Raw genomic sequence first — 14238 nt, forward strand, 5'->3', positions numbered from 1 at the left:
TTTCAGAGAAGCTTGCTTTGCACTTTTAGTGCTTCTATTTGTAGCTTCTGCTTATCTCGCTATTGCACGCACGTCGTTTCGTGTATTTTGAAACGCTCCTCTCTTTTTTTCCATCACAGGTTTTGTTCCACACAAAAGTGCTGATTGAAATTACAAACATTCACAGTTTTTCTTCGTGAGCAGTCAGTACCAGCATGGAGGCGTAGGCACCTCAAACGGGACTTAAGTCTGGACTCTGGGAGGTAGTTCTGTGCACAAATAAAGAAACTAAGGCTGTTTTCTCCTTTTACCCAAGGGTTCTGTTTGCTTTATGAACATGGCATACAGAAAAACCTTAATTTATCACTATGAGGTGTTGTTATGTCCCAATGCAAAGCAGTTTATTTATGTTAAAGGTGATAACTGCATACTTGTAACTAAGGCACCAGGTTAAAACTGAAACACTGTGCTGTTCATTCTGTGCTGTTATAGATAGAAGAGCCTGGGGCTGTTCCAGGCTTGTTAGTTAAGATAACTCATCCTTGTCAGAGGCAGTGTATAGGATTTATTACATCTCATAGCTGAGCTTAATATAAGTGAAGTGGAGTGTAAACTGACTTCTGAAATCTTAGCAGTTCTTACAACAATATTCGTGTGTCAAGGCTATTTTTGGCAGTTCAGCAGTTGGAAATAGACTAGATCAATTCAGTTACATCAGTTCAGGGGCTCTTTTGAGATTCCTAATGAGAATCGTAAACTGAAATTTTGTTTGTATCGTTGCTCAGCTGCATAGGGTGAAATAGTTTTTAAATCACTTGGCAGTATTTTAAGCTGGGAAATGCAACGTGTCCTCCACCCACCGTTTTAGTTTCTTTATTAACGGAAGGATTTTGATAAACCCATTTGAGGCTTTCCCCTTAGGGCCCTAAGCCCACCTGCCTGACTGATCAGTACTGCTCTCCCAGATGCACAGCAAAGGGAAAGCACATGATGTTACTGTGTAGCGTGAGGGAAAGTCCTCTGACATACCTGTATTTGTCAGTGGGATGGATCAGCTTTTGCACAGAAAGCAGTTGTGCAGACTCAAGTACAAATGTTTTAAGTCTGATAGTCACGTGTCTGATTGTATTCATACAGTGCATTCAAAGTTGCACGTAAATATTTCATTTCCAGGTTCTTAATTTATATAGGCAAGGGTTATTCAGAATTGCCTTCAGTGCACACAACTACCTCCCAGAGGAAGACTTGTCCCATTTTTTCCAACAACAGTTCATTATGAACATAATGGATAGTAGCCCTTTGTTGGCAAACGTGATGAAGCAAAATGCTCAGTCTGGAGAACTGAAGTACGACTTGTCTTGTGAGCTCTACAGAATGTCAACGTTTTCTACTTTTCCTGTTAATGTGCCGGTGTCAGAACGAAGGCTTGCCCGGGCTGGGTTTTATTACACTGGTGTCCAAGATAAAGTTAAATGCTTCAGTTGTGGCTTAGTGCTGGACAACTGGCAGCCAGGAGATAATGCTATGGAGAAGCATAAACAGGGGTATCCTAGCTGCAGTTTTGTTCAAAACATGCTATCATTTAACAACCTTGGACTGTCCACTCATTCTGCCTTTTCTCCTCTGGTCACAAGCAATCTCTCACCATCTCTACGTTCCATGACACTTTCTCCAAGCTTTGAACAAGTTGGCTATTTCAGTGGCTCTTTTTCCAGTTTTCCTCAAGACCCAATAACTACTAGGGCTGCCGAAGACCTCTCACACTTAAGATCTAAGCTTCACAACCCTTCCATGAGTACAGAAGAAGCTAGGCTGCGCACTTTCCATACGTGGCCCCTGATGTTTCTCTCGCCCACCGATCTGGCGAAAGCTGGTCTTTATTACCTGGGGACAGCAGACAAAGTTGCTTGTTTCACCTGTGGTGGTCAGTTGAGTAACTGGGAGCCAAAAGATAATGCCATGTCAGAGCATCAGAGGCACTTTCCTAACTGCCCCTTTGTGGAAAACCTCATGCGAGACCAACCAAGTTTCAATGTTTCCAATGTGACCATGCAAACCCACGAAGCCCGTGTTAAAACATTCATTAATTGGCCAACTCGGATTCCAGTTCAGCCTGAACAGCTTGCAGATGCTGGTTTTTACTATGTAGGTAAGAAAACTTGACGTCTCTGATGTCATTCGTATTGCTGCATCAACATTTACTTTAATGTAAGTTGTGTAAATGGTTGCTAGATATTTCACCTTGTGTTTTAAAGGCCGCAACGATGATGTCAAGTGTTTTTGCTGTGATGGTGGGTTAAGGTGCTGGGAATCTGGAGATGATCCATGGATTGAGCATGCAAAGTGGTTTCCAAGGTAACTTGCAAATTCTTTATCACAACTGGTTCACGTCCTTACTGTTAAAGTAGTTTTAATTCTGGCAGTTATGTATGGCACCAAATGTATTTGTTTTTACCATATGGTGTACAGATTATCATTTCGTTATATTTCATGCAGAAACTCTTGATGTGCTAACGTGGGTTTGAATCTTTACTTCATGAAGCATGGTATTTAATGCTTTCCACTTAATGACTGAAAACTGTATGCATCCCCATATCACTGTTAGCAAGTGATACTGCATTGTTAATGAGAACACCTTAGGTAAGGGAAGCAGTCAGAAAGCAGGCCGAGGAGAAGAGCTGCCGAGAAGTGAGGTGGAGAGGACCTTCAACTTTGGTCTGGTTCTGTGAGTGTCGTGAATGCTCTTGAACCTGCCTTTCAGCAAGTAGTTTAGTCTCCTAGGTATAGAAAGGACTGTGAAGATTTCAGTGGCTGTGAAAAATGGTAAAAATAACTTCTGAATACATTCCCTGTAATTAAGAAGTAGTTGCATACTCAGTTGCTGCCTATACCTGTGGAAAATCTCTATCTCCATTAATGACAGAAATAGCTTTCTTGAAATTGAGTGTAGCTAATAGAAAATCTTTACATTGTAGATCTCCAGCTAATCTTTCATAGCCAATTTACCTGCTCCTGTTGTACTGCAGGATGCATGTATAAAGTGAATGCCTTTTGTTTCTGTATTTAAGAGATGAAACTCTGAATTCTTGAAGCAGATCTGGCTTTGATAGCAGAGTTGAGTTCTCTGAATTTCTGAATGATGTGAGTAGGAGATAAAAACCATGAGATGTGGTTAGAAACAGTTTATCACTGCATTTGTAATGGAACTGATGTGCTGTCATATCTCATGAAGTGCCATTTTGACTAAAAGTAGTAGCACATGTAGAGCTGCTGCATTTATATGCCTAATCCTACTGGCTGCTGAACACAGTGGAAAAACTTTATCAAAGTGTGACCAGATACTATACTATATCAAGCTTACAGTTTAGAGAACTCTTCACCCAATGAAAAGGAAGAGAAACATGCATTTAATTTATGCTGTGCTGTTGTAGGTGGTTTCATTCTTCTGCATTTTTATTTTCTGGTTGTTTCCATTGTGAAATAGGAAATGTAATAAATTACGTCTTTGCCAATGTTTCAGGTGTGAGTATCTGCTCCGTGTGAAAGGAGGAGAGTTTGTAAGTCAAGTTCAGGCCAGGTTTCCTCATCTTCTTGAACAGGTAAACCTTACAGTTCTGTAGCTTTGCTTTTTCCCTCGCTGAATAGTGCTGTGCTCTTCTGGAGGGTTCAGTTCCTCCTTCTGCCTTCTAGATATATTTCTATTAGGTTTACAACATGGTAAATGCTCTTTATGAGTACAAAACAACAAAATTAGTGCTGAGCCATGGGTAATGGGACTGAGTGATTAGAGCTTACCCTGTACAGGGTTACTCACAAAGGAGTGTCACGGGAAATTAAAAAGGAGGCGGTATAATGTTATCGTAGTAATTCCAAGGTTACAACACTCAGTCATTTACAGACAATCCTTTGTTACTCGTTAGGAGGCAATTAGATCCTTTGAACCTCAGTGTCAGGAGAAGGAAGTTCTGATTATGCAAGTTCTGGTGAATAATGCAAATCAGCAGCTGCTGTTTGAGGAACTGGACACGGGCAGTTCTAATTGTCTGCTCCTCACACATGAGTTACTTTTGTCTACACGTTTTCTGATAAGAATAAGGTGAGCTCTTCACAGAAGTGGTCAGCACTAACTTTGTATTGGTTATCTATAAACTCAGGCTTATGTAACCACGTGTCAAATCCGTAAGGGGATACCATTCAGTTAGAAAGCTTAGCTTGACTGAGAGACTACTGTGCTGGTGTGGTACATAGAGGGAAAAGCAACGCTTGGATAGTAATATAATTTCATTGTGTTCCACAGCTCCTGTCAACTTCTGATACACCCGTAGATGAAAACATGGATCCAAGTATGTATAACATGCAAAGCACATTGTCAGAGTTCCTCAGCACTCTGTGCTCTTAATGACTGGATCTCTGAAACTAATTTGTTCAGCAATTGTTAGATTTGCTTGGGAACAGCAGTGTTACAGTTGTCTACATGACTTCAGAGAAGCTACTTCTAGAGATTGGAACTTGGCGGAGCAGTTGCTTGAGGATGTCGTGAGGTTGTGCAATTCCATTTTTAAGCATGTAGCTGGTTAGAAAGGGAACTGGGCAGCAGTGATCAGGGAAAGGGTAGGACAAGCTGATAAAGTGAAGCCTTTAAGTTCCATTGTGAGCAGAACTCCAGTTATGCTGAGTAGGAGATAATGCTGTAGTTCCTGCTGGTTAAGGACAAAGACTCAGTCCCACGTGCCTGGTGCTCAGGAAGTTGAATAGAAAGTATTTGTTGAGAGCTGAAATAGCATATACCGCAAAGAATTGGTCTCTGAATTCAGGGTTTCTAGCTTCTCAAGGCTGAAGTTAGAAATAACTAAGCATAAAAAGCCCTGCAAACCAACATTCACACAAAAAAATCCCAAGTCACAGTGGGATTCTGTGTGCTTTCTCTGAGCTATCTTAGATAATTAAGTGAAGACTTGATGTGGATCAGAGTCGATGACAGATTCAGTACAACTGAATCTAAATAACTTGTTTTAGTTTTTAAAACTAATTGCTAAAATGCCTTTGAAAAAGCCTAACCACTGAAGGTATTAGCTTTTATAGTATTTAGGTTTTGCATGTAGGTAATGTTGATGACTTGTAGGAGTATTCTGTTCTTTTTGATAAACAATGACTTCTTCTGTTCAATTAGTTATTCATTTTGAACCTGGAGAGAGTCCTTCAGAAGATGCAATCATGATGAATACTCCTGTAGTTAAAGCTGCCTTGGAGATGGGATTCAGTAGGCGTCTGGTAAAGCAAACAGTGCAAAGTAAAATCCTGGCCACTGAAGAAAACTACAAGACTGTTAATGATCTTGTGTCTGATCTGCTCACTGCTGAAGATGAGAAGAGGGAGGAAGAAAAAGAGAGGCAGTTTGAAGAAGTGGCATCAGGTATGCAAAGAGTCAATAGAAATGAAAGCATGAGGTGTTTGCATTGTTCAGCTTTCTGGCCTGACTTCTCTAGTTATTTTTTATTCACAAAGTAATTTAACTTGCAGTTAGAATCAACTTCTGTAAAAGTATTGTTTGGCTGTCTGTATAGAACTAGCAGTCTCAGTTAGTTCTTTCCCTTCCAGGAGCATGGTTTCTACAGGTACTCGTAGAGAATAAGGCAATTCTAAACTCAATAGAAGCAGAGTCATATTTTAATAAATTTGTGCTCTTATATTGCTATCAATCAAATTTAAGCAAAATCCTTCAAGACTTTTTTTTCTTGGTCTCCTTCCAAATTTGTCTGCTTTTTGTTAGTGAATCAACATAGCAACCTCTTAGAAGAGGACGTAAACTCTTAGTAATTTAAATCCTGTAGGATTGTCAGAGGTCAAGGCTTTTTTGTCAGACTTTGTGTCTGACTCAACCGCGTATGTCAGCTATTAACAATGCTTATTTGATGCACCTTTGACATTTGCTGCTGTTTCTAGACTGTCTAATTTTTTGAAGCAAAAACCTGCAATTCTAGAGTCTGTGAAGCAGTAAACTGAATCTCTCAATTTGAAGTTGAATTGGCTTCTTGCCTGCTTGCATATTCTGTCACAGAAGTGGAGATGGCTTCAACCACTGAATCATTATGGGAATTACATGGTTTTTTTATTAATTGTATGTGATAGACTAATTAAAAAACAAAATTCTCAAGTCTAGTTGTGCTATGCTTCTTATTTTCCTGCACATAATTCTGTTGGGTAACTCTTAAAGATTGATCCCATCTACATGTCAGCCTATCAGTTCTCAGCACTGGTGTTATGCAGAGGATGATTCTTGCTAGTGTGAAATTAGATAGGATACCCCAGCATGCTTTCATCCAGTGGTGGGAGCAGGAAGTTTCCTTAGTAGAAAAAGCTTCAACGCTTTTTTTGGCTTTCTTTAAACCTACTGTGTGTGTGAACACTGCTAAAATTTTCAGGTCTTTTTTTGATGATCTGTAGTAAGTGAATGTTTTGAAGAGTTGAACAAATGCACCTTGGAATACTGTATGCCTAGCAAACATGTAATCTGTTCTGTATTCCAGACGATTTGTCCCTAATCCGGAAGAATCGGATGGCTTTATTCCAGCGTTTGACCTCTGTACTTCCAATCCTTGGCAGTTTACTTTCAGCTAAAGTGATAACAGAACTTGAGCACGATGTCATTAAGCAAAAGACTCAGACACCATTGCAAGCAAGGGAACTGATCGATATGGTTCTAGTGAAAGGCAATGCAGCAGCCAGCATATTCAGAAACTGCCTAAAAGATTGTGACCCCGTACTTTACAAAGACTTATTTGGTATGTCATTTTTTTTCTTAACAGTTGTCAGTTTATCAGAGGCTAATTAAAGCTGTATAAAAATCACATGCTGTTGGAATATAGAGAAATAACTTGAATGTTTTCCTCTTATTTCAGTGGAGAAGAGCATAAAGTACGTTCCTACAGAAGATGTATCAGGTATCTTAAATTCTGCTTTCTTAATTTGAGGGGTATTGTGGGACACATAGTTAACATCCTCAAAAGAGAAGAACTTTGTTTAAGAAATGGGTTTTATTCTGTACCCTCTCCCTGATTTGCTTTAGTAAGATATGTGTATGTGAAAGTTAAGTGTAAGCTCATCTGTCTGCCTTTACCTGTGTAAAGCACAATGTTCTTTTGCACTAGGTAGAGCTTTCTAGAGCTTAAGAATTCAGGCACATGCTGGACTTGAGCCTGGTACGAAGTCTCATTCAGGCATGTGGTTGAAGTTGGGCAGTGAATAGTAGGTTAGCATTTCACAGCAGATATCATGATTGCCACTTTTTCAAAGTGGCTTATAGCTGTCCTAAGATCTAGTTTGGCCAACAGGTGGATAGAAGAATTAATCAAACGTGAGTTAGTTTGCTCTAGTTCTTACTCCTATAGTTCAGATGTTTGTGAAATTTAATATGCTAATAGACTGCATTAAAGTATTCAAGCCTGAATGTAGTTCACTTCCACCAGTCAGTGTACACTGTGTCTCTAATATCTAAACATGAAGAGTACAGCATATGCTAAAATATGAACAGAAGGCTCAAGGGCTGGAGCTGGTCGCAATCCCTGAGCTGTTTGTTGTATTACAGAAATGGCAAGTACGGACTAGCTGGTTCTTTGCGCACCAGTTTCTGAGCTGAGATGTGCTTCTGTCCACAAGTATGTTTGCCGTGTATATTTAATGAATACAGATAGTCACATTCCATTTCATTCTTTATTCCCCTACTTTCTAAGCAGAATGCATTTCTACTCAGGCTTTTTAACAGTTCTTTTTTTTTTTTTCTTTTTTTTTTTCCCCCCAGGTTTACCTATGGAAGAACAACTGAGGAGATTGCAAGAGGAAAGAACATGTAAAGTTTGCATGGACAAAGAAGTTTCTATTGTTTTTATTCCGTGTGGGCACTTAGTGGTATGCAAAGAATGTGCACCATCCCTTAGAAAATGCCCTATTTGCAGGGGGACAATAAAGGGTACAGTTCGTACATTTCTTTCGTAAGGAGGGGAACTTGCAGAATATCTCTGCCCAACAGATGACAGAAACATTCATGCTTAAACCAGCAATGTCTCCGGAATGGGAAAACTGTGTTACAGAAGATGATTAATCAGTTATCTAACACAGTCTGTGTAACAGTGGAGCGTATCAACATAATGAATATTTTGGGTCTTGCTTGCCAAAGAAAATTTCTATTTATAACACTAACTCAGTACTAAGATGATGTTTCCTTTCTAAGGAAAGTAGTTCTATTAGTATGCTGTTATCTGAATAATAAAACCCCTCTGGTCAAGTTTCTCAAATGGAGCTTTGCATAAGTCTTCATCATGCATTTATTCCTTGATGTGTGGTGGGCTAACTTTGTTCTCTCATTCCTTAACAAGGTGGGGCAAGAAGACAGGATAGAAAAGTACATGGGTCAAGATAATGAGTGGGAGATGGCTCAAGAATCTCTGTCATAGGCAGAGTGATGGGGTGAAGGTGAATTTAATTTACTGATAGTTAGTTCTCACTGTCCTACTATTACTAGAACAGACCACCTTCCTCCCCACCCCTGCTGCCTTCTTAGGCTCAGCTTTATTCCTAACTCTTCTGCCTCCCCCCTGCCCAGAATGTGGTTTTTATTCACGCCTGCTGCTTCTGAAGACTCAAGTATAGAACTGCTCTTACAGAACAGACTACTCTGGTGTGGGTCTGCCCCATGTGTGCAGTCCCTGCCAGAAAGCCTGCTCTATGGGGGTTGCTCTCCAGAGTCACAGTTTCTAGTAGGAGCCTGCTTCTGCAGGAGCTTCATAACTAACCTACAGCTCACAGAGGATGCCCTCTGCCAGCAGGTGGATATCTGCTCTGCTGTGATCCTCTATGGGCTACTGGGGGACAGCCTGATCCTCCATGGTCAAGGCAGTCTGCTCTGGTGCCAGGAGCTGCTCTTGCCCTCCTCCTGTATTGACCTTGGTGGCTGCAGGGCTGTTTCACTCTTTTTTTTTTTTTTTTCTCCCTTGTCTCTCCCAGCTGCTTGTCTAGAGGTGTTTACTCTTTCTTAAATCTGCTATCGAATGTAAGCAGCATTGCTCACTGGATTGTTTTTTGCCAGCCGTGAGTCCATGTTGGAACTGGTTAAGTCTGTCAGCCTATGGTCTCTTCTCACAGAGGCCATCTTTGTAAGCACCCTCTGCCTCCAGCATCTTCCTATGTAAGGTCAGTACAGGATGTGAGGAAACAATTCAGAGGGATGTTCTTTGATAGTGAATTTCAGGTACTGTTCTTCTGGTTTGGTTTTCTTGTAGACCAGGGGGAGAAAATAGGCTAACTGTTGCAGGAAAAGCAAGACTTTCTAAAGTTTTTGATTGTGTTTAGATATTTGTGTAATGTATATTAATAACAGTTTATATGAAGAAAGAATTAAAAATATTTTTACTTAGCAAATGAGTGCTTGTTTATTCTGTTCTCATTGTTGGCTTTTCTCTGTAGGCTGCAGTCACTAAAATTCTCCATCAGAAGTTTTTTCAGTTCTGCGGTCTTTGGTGTTTCACTCCCCCGAAGTAGGGGATTCACACTCTGACATTATTATTTAGTTAGTTAAATAAAGCAGCATCTGGTACTTCCTTCTGTCTTGATTTTTTTTTTTTTTTTTTTTTTTTTTTCAAAGAATAGAAACCGTGACCAGGAATGGTTCTAAAGACCTAGAGATTAAATGAAGGGTAGCTGTGTAGCAGTCTAACCTTAATGTTGAAAAATTAAAATGTAAATGCTGTATTTAAAAGTTTACAGTGACTGTGCAATTTAATAGTAAGATCTCCCAGCCTCCTTGGAAGCCTTGGGATTGTTTTGTGAGCTGGTAATCCCATGACTCCTTTAACTACTGGCTCTTTACCTTTTTCTGCTCTATCTCCCTGGGCTGGCATGGTAGATGCTCACCTCTATGGGGGGAAAGTATTCATGGATATTTTTCAAGGCCTTAACATCAGATTTTAGGGGAAGAATATGCTGGGGCAGCTATTAAATCCTGCAGTGTTGCCGATTTGTCAGACTTCATCTTTCAGAGTTCCATGGTAATGTTGAAGTGTTCGTAGGTTTCTTAATCTTCACAACTGTGTATAACAATATTTTAGTGTCTTTTGTTCTAGTGTGATATGAAAATGCTGTTTCTCAAGTTCCAGGATGGTGGCAAGATGTAGATGTGTAACTGACTCCCATCGCTTCACCTATAGATCTTACGTGTACACATCTTTCGTAAAAAGCACTCCACAGACATGAAGGTGGCAGAAGCTGTGCAGCTTGTGTCTGGTTATTGTGATTTGGTGACAGTGAAATGGCTGCTTACTGTTCAGAGCAAGACCTGCATTATGCAGGGAAATGCTTGTTTCTAGCAGATTGCCATCCATGCGTGAAGATGTGACATGGGTGGTGTTTGTATATATCTTTCCTGTTGTACATCTGAACAGTAGATTAACAAAAGCGCCCTTGTCTGAGTCTTTCAGGGAAACCTCTGGGTCTCCTGGCTTGGCAGTCTGCCTGCTGAGTTCCTGCATGGACTGAGCTGTATGTTGTATTTCTAGCAGAACTGCAGCCACACCTTTCTGAGGGTGCCTGGAGACAGGCTGGACTGATGGGCTGGGGCCAGTGGGATGAAGTTGAACAAGTCCAAGTGCTGGGTCCTGCACTTTGGCCACAACAACCCCAGGTAATGCTATGGGCTTGGGGTAGAGTGGCTGGAAGACGCTGTGGAAGAAAAGGATCTGGGAGTTGGGTGATGCTTTGTGAATGTGAGCCAGCAGTGTGCCCAGGTGACCAAGAAGGGAATGGCATCCTGGCTTGTATCAGCAATAGTGCAGCCACCAGGAGCAGGGACAACCCTCTGTGCTCAGACCTGGTGAGGCCACACCTCGAGTACTGTGTTCAGTTTTGGGCCTCAATACAAAAAAGAATTCAAGGTCCTGGAGTGTGCCCTGAGAAGGGCAGCAGAGCTGCGAAGGGTCTTGGATCACAGGCCTTATGATAAGCAGCTGAGGAACTGGGATTGTTCAGTTTAAAGAAGAGGAGGCTCAGCGGAGACTTTATTGCTTTCTACAACTGCCTACATAGTGGTGAGGGAAGGGTTCAGTGAGGGAAGGGTTCAGCTTCTTTTCCAAGGTAAGAGCAGTAGGATGAGAGGGAATGGCCTCAAATTGCACCAGGGGAGGTTCAGGTTGGATATTAGGAAAAATTTCTTCTCAGAGTGGTGAGGTATTGGAAGAGGCTGTCCAAAGAGGTGATGGAGTCACTACCACTGAAGGTTTTAAGGAAAGGGTAGGTGTAGTACTGAAGGACATGGTTTAGTGGGCAGTCTTAATGGTAGGTAGACAGTTGGACTGGATGATCTCAGAGGTCTTCTCCAGCCTTAATGATGCTATGATTCTATGTGACTGATTTGTTAGCAGATTCTGGGTGTTTCCACCAGTAGTATTGCAGATTTAGTGAAGGCAATTGTGCAAATGCATTTTAGTTCTTGTTTGTCTTTCCTCTGCATCTCTAAGCAAGATAGAGTCCCTTTGAAGTAATACTGGAGGTACTGTTCTTGAAGCAGTCTTGCTTTGCAGTCTGGGGGAGGAGTGGTTCATCTTTACATGTTTGTAGTGTGAATTCAGTGACGCTGACTTCATCCATTCTTCCATAGTTTACACAGTGCTGCTTTAATACTGTACAACAGCTAGCACCACTTTCACATACGTACCTTGCAGTGCATAGGATTCTTTAGCTGTACTTTTGTCCAACTGTATTATATGTAATTCCTCTAATTTTGCAATATAAAATGCAAATATTTCAAACATAGAACATAACTTTAAGCAGCTTTGATTAACATCCTTCTGCTTTTGAACTTCCTAAAGGCTCTTTTGTCTTACAAAGCTAAAGATGATTTAAAAACAAACAAACAAACAAAAACAAACAAACAAAAAAAACCCAAAAAACCAACTTGATAGGGCGTAAGGTGTATGACTTGGAAGTTGACGTTCAAACTTGGAAAGCAGCAATACTGGAACCAGCTGTACTTCATACTGATGAAGGTAGAGTCTGCATGGGGAGCAGGAGCAGGGCTAACAAGAAGTGCTGGTGTGGAAGCCCTGCTTTTTGAAGAGGGACCTGGAGAAGATAGTAGGGCAAAACAGGAGCAGGCAAACCATTACTGTGCTGTGTTTTTCTTTAGACCTATATGGGGCCAGTGTTTTTCAATATCAGTAACTACATACAGTTCGGATGTCAGCATATACGGGGCTTTAGCAACAAGTGATTCAGGTGCTTCATGCAGGTGTGAATGGCATTTCTGGTGTCTGAGGGTATCTCAGGCCCTAATATATATATATATAAATATATATATATATAAAATATATATTGTCCCTGCCTGCTGAGTGCTTTCAGAGTCCCAGGCATCTCACAGAAGCACTGGCAGCAGAGCTGCATTCTGAGAAGTGGGAGAACTTAATTTAGAAAGCACTGGGTAAAGTTCCTTGACCCAGTTTTGGCAGGAAGGCCAATCTAGGTTACAGCTTTCTGCCCCTCCCTGCTCTGATGGTTGTGGTTGCCCTGCTTGGTAATTCTGTGCCACTGCAGTTATGCTCTCAGCGCTATTCCAAGACAGCTGTGTAAAACTGTCTGTAGCACTTTGTAAACAGAACCCTAGGAAAATGTTAAACCATACAGAAGGCAGTCTGCACAGTGTTCAGCAATGTTTGGAGAGGAACAGTCATTTCTTACTTGTGAACCTACTTCATTCTGCACTTATCTCCTTCTTTGAAAGCATTTTTCCAGAGCTTTTACTGGGGAAGCTGAAGAGCTGTGTCATTTTTGCAGTCCCACAACTGTTGTGCAGGTCTTCCCGCAGTTCAGCCCAAAGTCCCTCCAGCCCCACTTCCTGCATAGCTCTGCTGACCCTTCCACTTGTGCTCTGCAGGGAGACCTCACTGTGGCCTTCCAGTACATGAAGAGAGCTTATAAGCAGGAGGGAGACTTTTTATGCAGTCTGATAGTGACAGGAGAGGGTGGCTTTAAACTAAAAGAGGGGAGGTTTAGGTTAGATGTTAGGTGGTAATTCTTTACTCAGAGGGCAGCGAGGTCCTGGCACAGCTGCCCAGAGAGTTGTGGTGCCCCATCTCTGGAGGTGCTCAAGGCCAGGCTGGATGGGCCCTGGGCAGCTGAGCTGGTGGGGGCAACCAGTGCATGGCAGGGGGTTGGAGCTGGGTGATAAGGTCCACTCCAACCCAAACTGTTCTATGATTCTAAGATCAAGATGGACAACAGACGTTGTAATGGAGCACTGCTCTCATCTGCTGAAATGTATGGCCATGCATGAAATATCAAGGAACAACATTAGCACAGTCTAGAAAAGAGCTTTATGTTGCACTTTTTTTATGATGATCAGCAGTTCTTTAGTAACATCATAGTGAGACTTTCTCAAGACTTAGTTCTTGCAGTCATTCAGCCTACCCTCACAGGACATCAGAAGAGGAGAACCATGTGGAATTAGTGTTCATCCGCCTTTAACACTGTGTTGTGGCAACTGTTGCATAGTGAGCCTAGGGCATACAGTATTATGCTTAGTGTAGCAGATGTGCCAAACCTGCACCTTCAGTTCTCTTGCTAGTCCTAAGTGACCCACCTCAGTGTATGAATTCAGGCAGGAGGTATATTCTGAAAAAGAAGCATTCTCTACTTTAACTACTCACTGTTGGTTACTCTTGCTCCTAAGGAAGTAGAAAATCTCCAGTACTTAGCTACTGAGAATCCAGTCCAGCTCCCTTGCTGACCCATTGATGGCTTAGGATCCATCAGGTCAGGACTCTGAAGTATTGTCTACGTTCTGTAGACAAGAAAAGCAGAACTTCAAACAGCAGATCCTGCTGTTCTATTTTCAAAAGAGAAAAAGTGAGTCACTTTTTCCATTTGAACAAGTCAAAGTAGCACAAAATATGCTAAACACAGTATGAAGTCATTTGTGTGACAAGCCATGCATTATAAGTGGCCTTCACATTTAGTTTTGGCCTGGTGCTTATTTTTAGAAAAAGCCTTTCAGCACTCATGTGACTTCCGTTAGTCACATCTTCATCTCCTCCACTCAAATCTACCCAGCTTGCCGCACTGATGCTCGACTCTTTCCACAGAGAAATATGAAATGCTGGATACTTATGGAGAGCGGCATATTAGTTAGCATTGTGATCTGGAAGACAGCTTCAGTTGCCAGCAAAGAATGAAGCCTAGAAAATTGTCAAATACACAACAATGACAATGGAAAGCCAT

General features: G+C 41.4%; 1 protein-coding gene across 1 annotated transcript; it reads left to right on the top strand.

The window, feature by feature from the left end:
• Positions 1 to 1254: 1254 nt before the first annotated feature.
• BIRC2 (baculoviral IAP repeat containing 2) lies at positions 1255 to 8032 on the top strand (the record flags this gene model as incomplete). The annotated part of the gene is made up of 8 exons (XM_079547295.1): positions 1255 to 2128; positions 2235 to 2334; positions 3500 to 3578; positions 4277 to 4322; positions 5150 to 5392; positions 6507 to 6761; positions 6879 to 6920; positions 7778 to 8032. 8 exons carry the CDS (start codon positions 1255 to 1257, stop codon positions 7969 to 7971), a joined length of 1833 nt encoding a protein of 610 aa, XP_079403421.1. The 3' UTR covers positions 7972 to 8032.
• Between the last annotated feature and the right edge of the window lie 6206 nt (positions 8033 to 14238).

Source organism: Tetrao urogallus (genome assembly GCF_951394365.1).
Source record: "Tetrao urogallus genome assembly, chromosome: 1".
Classification (NCBI taxonomy): domain Eukaryota; kingdom Metazoa; phylum Chordata; class Aves; order Galliformes; family Phasianidae; genus Tetrao; species Tetrao urogallus.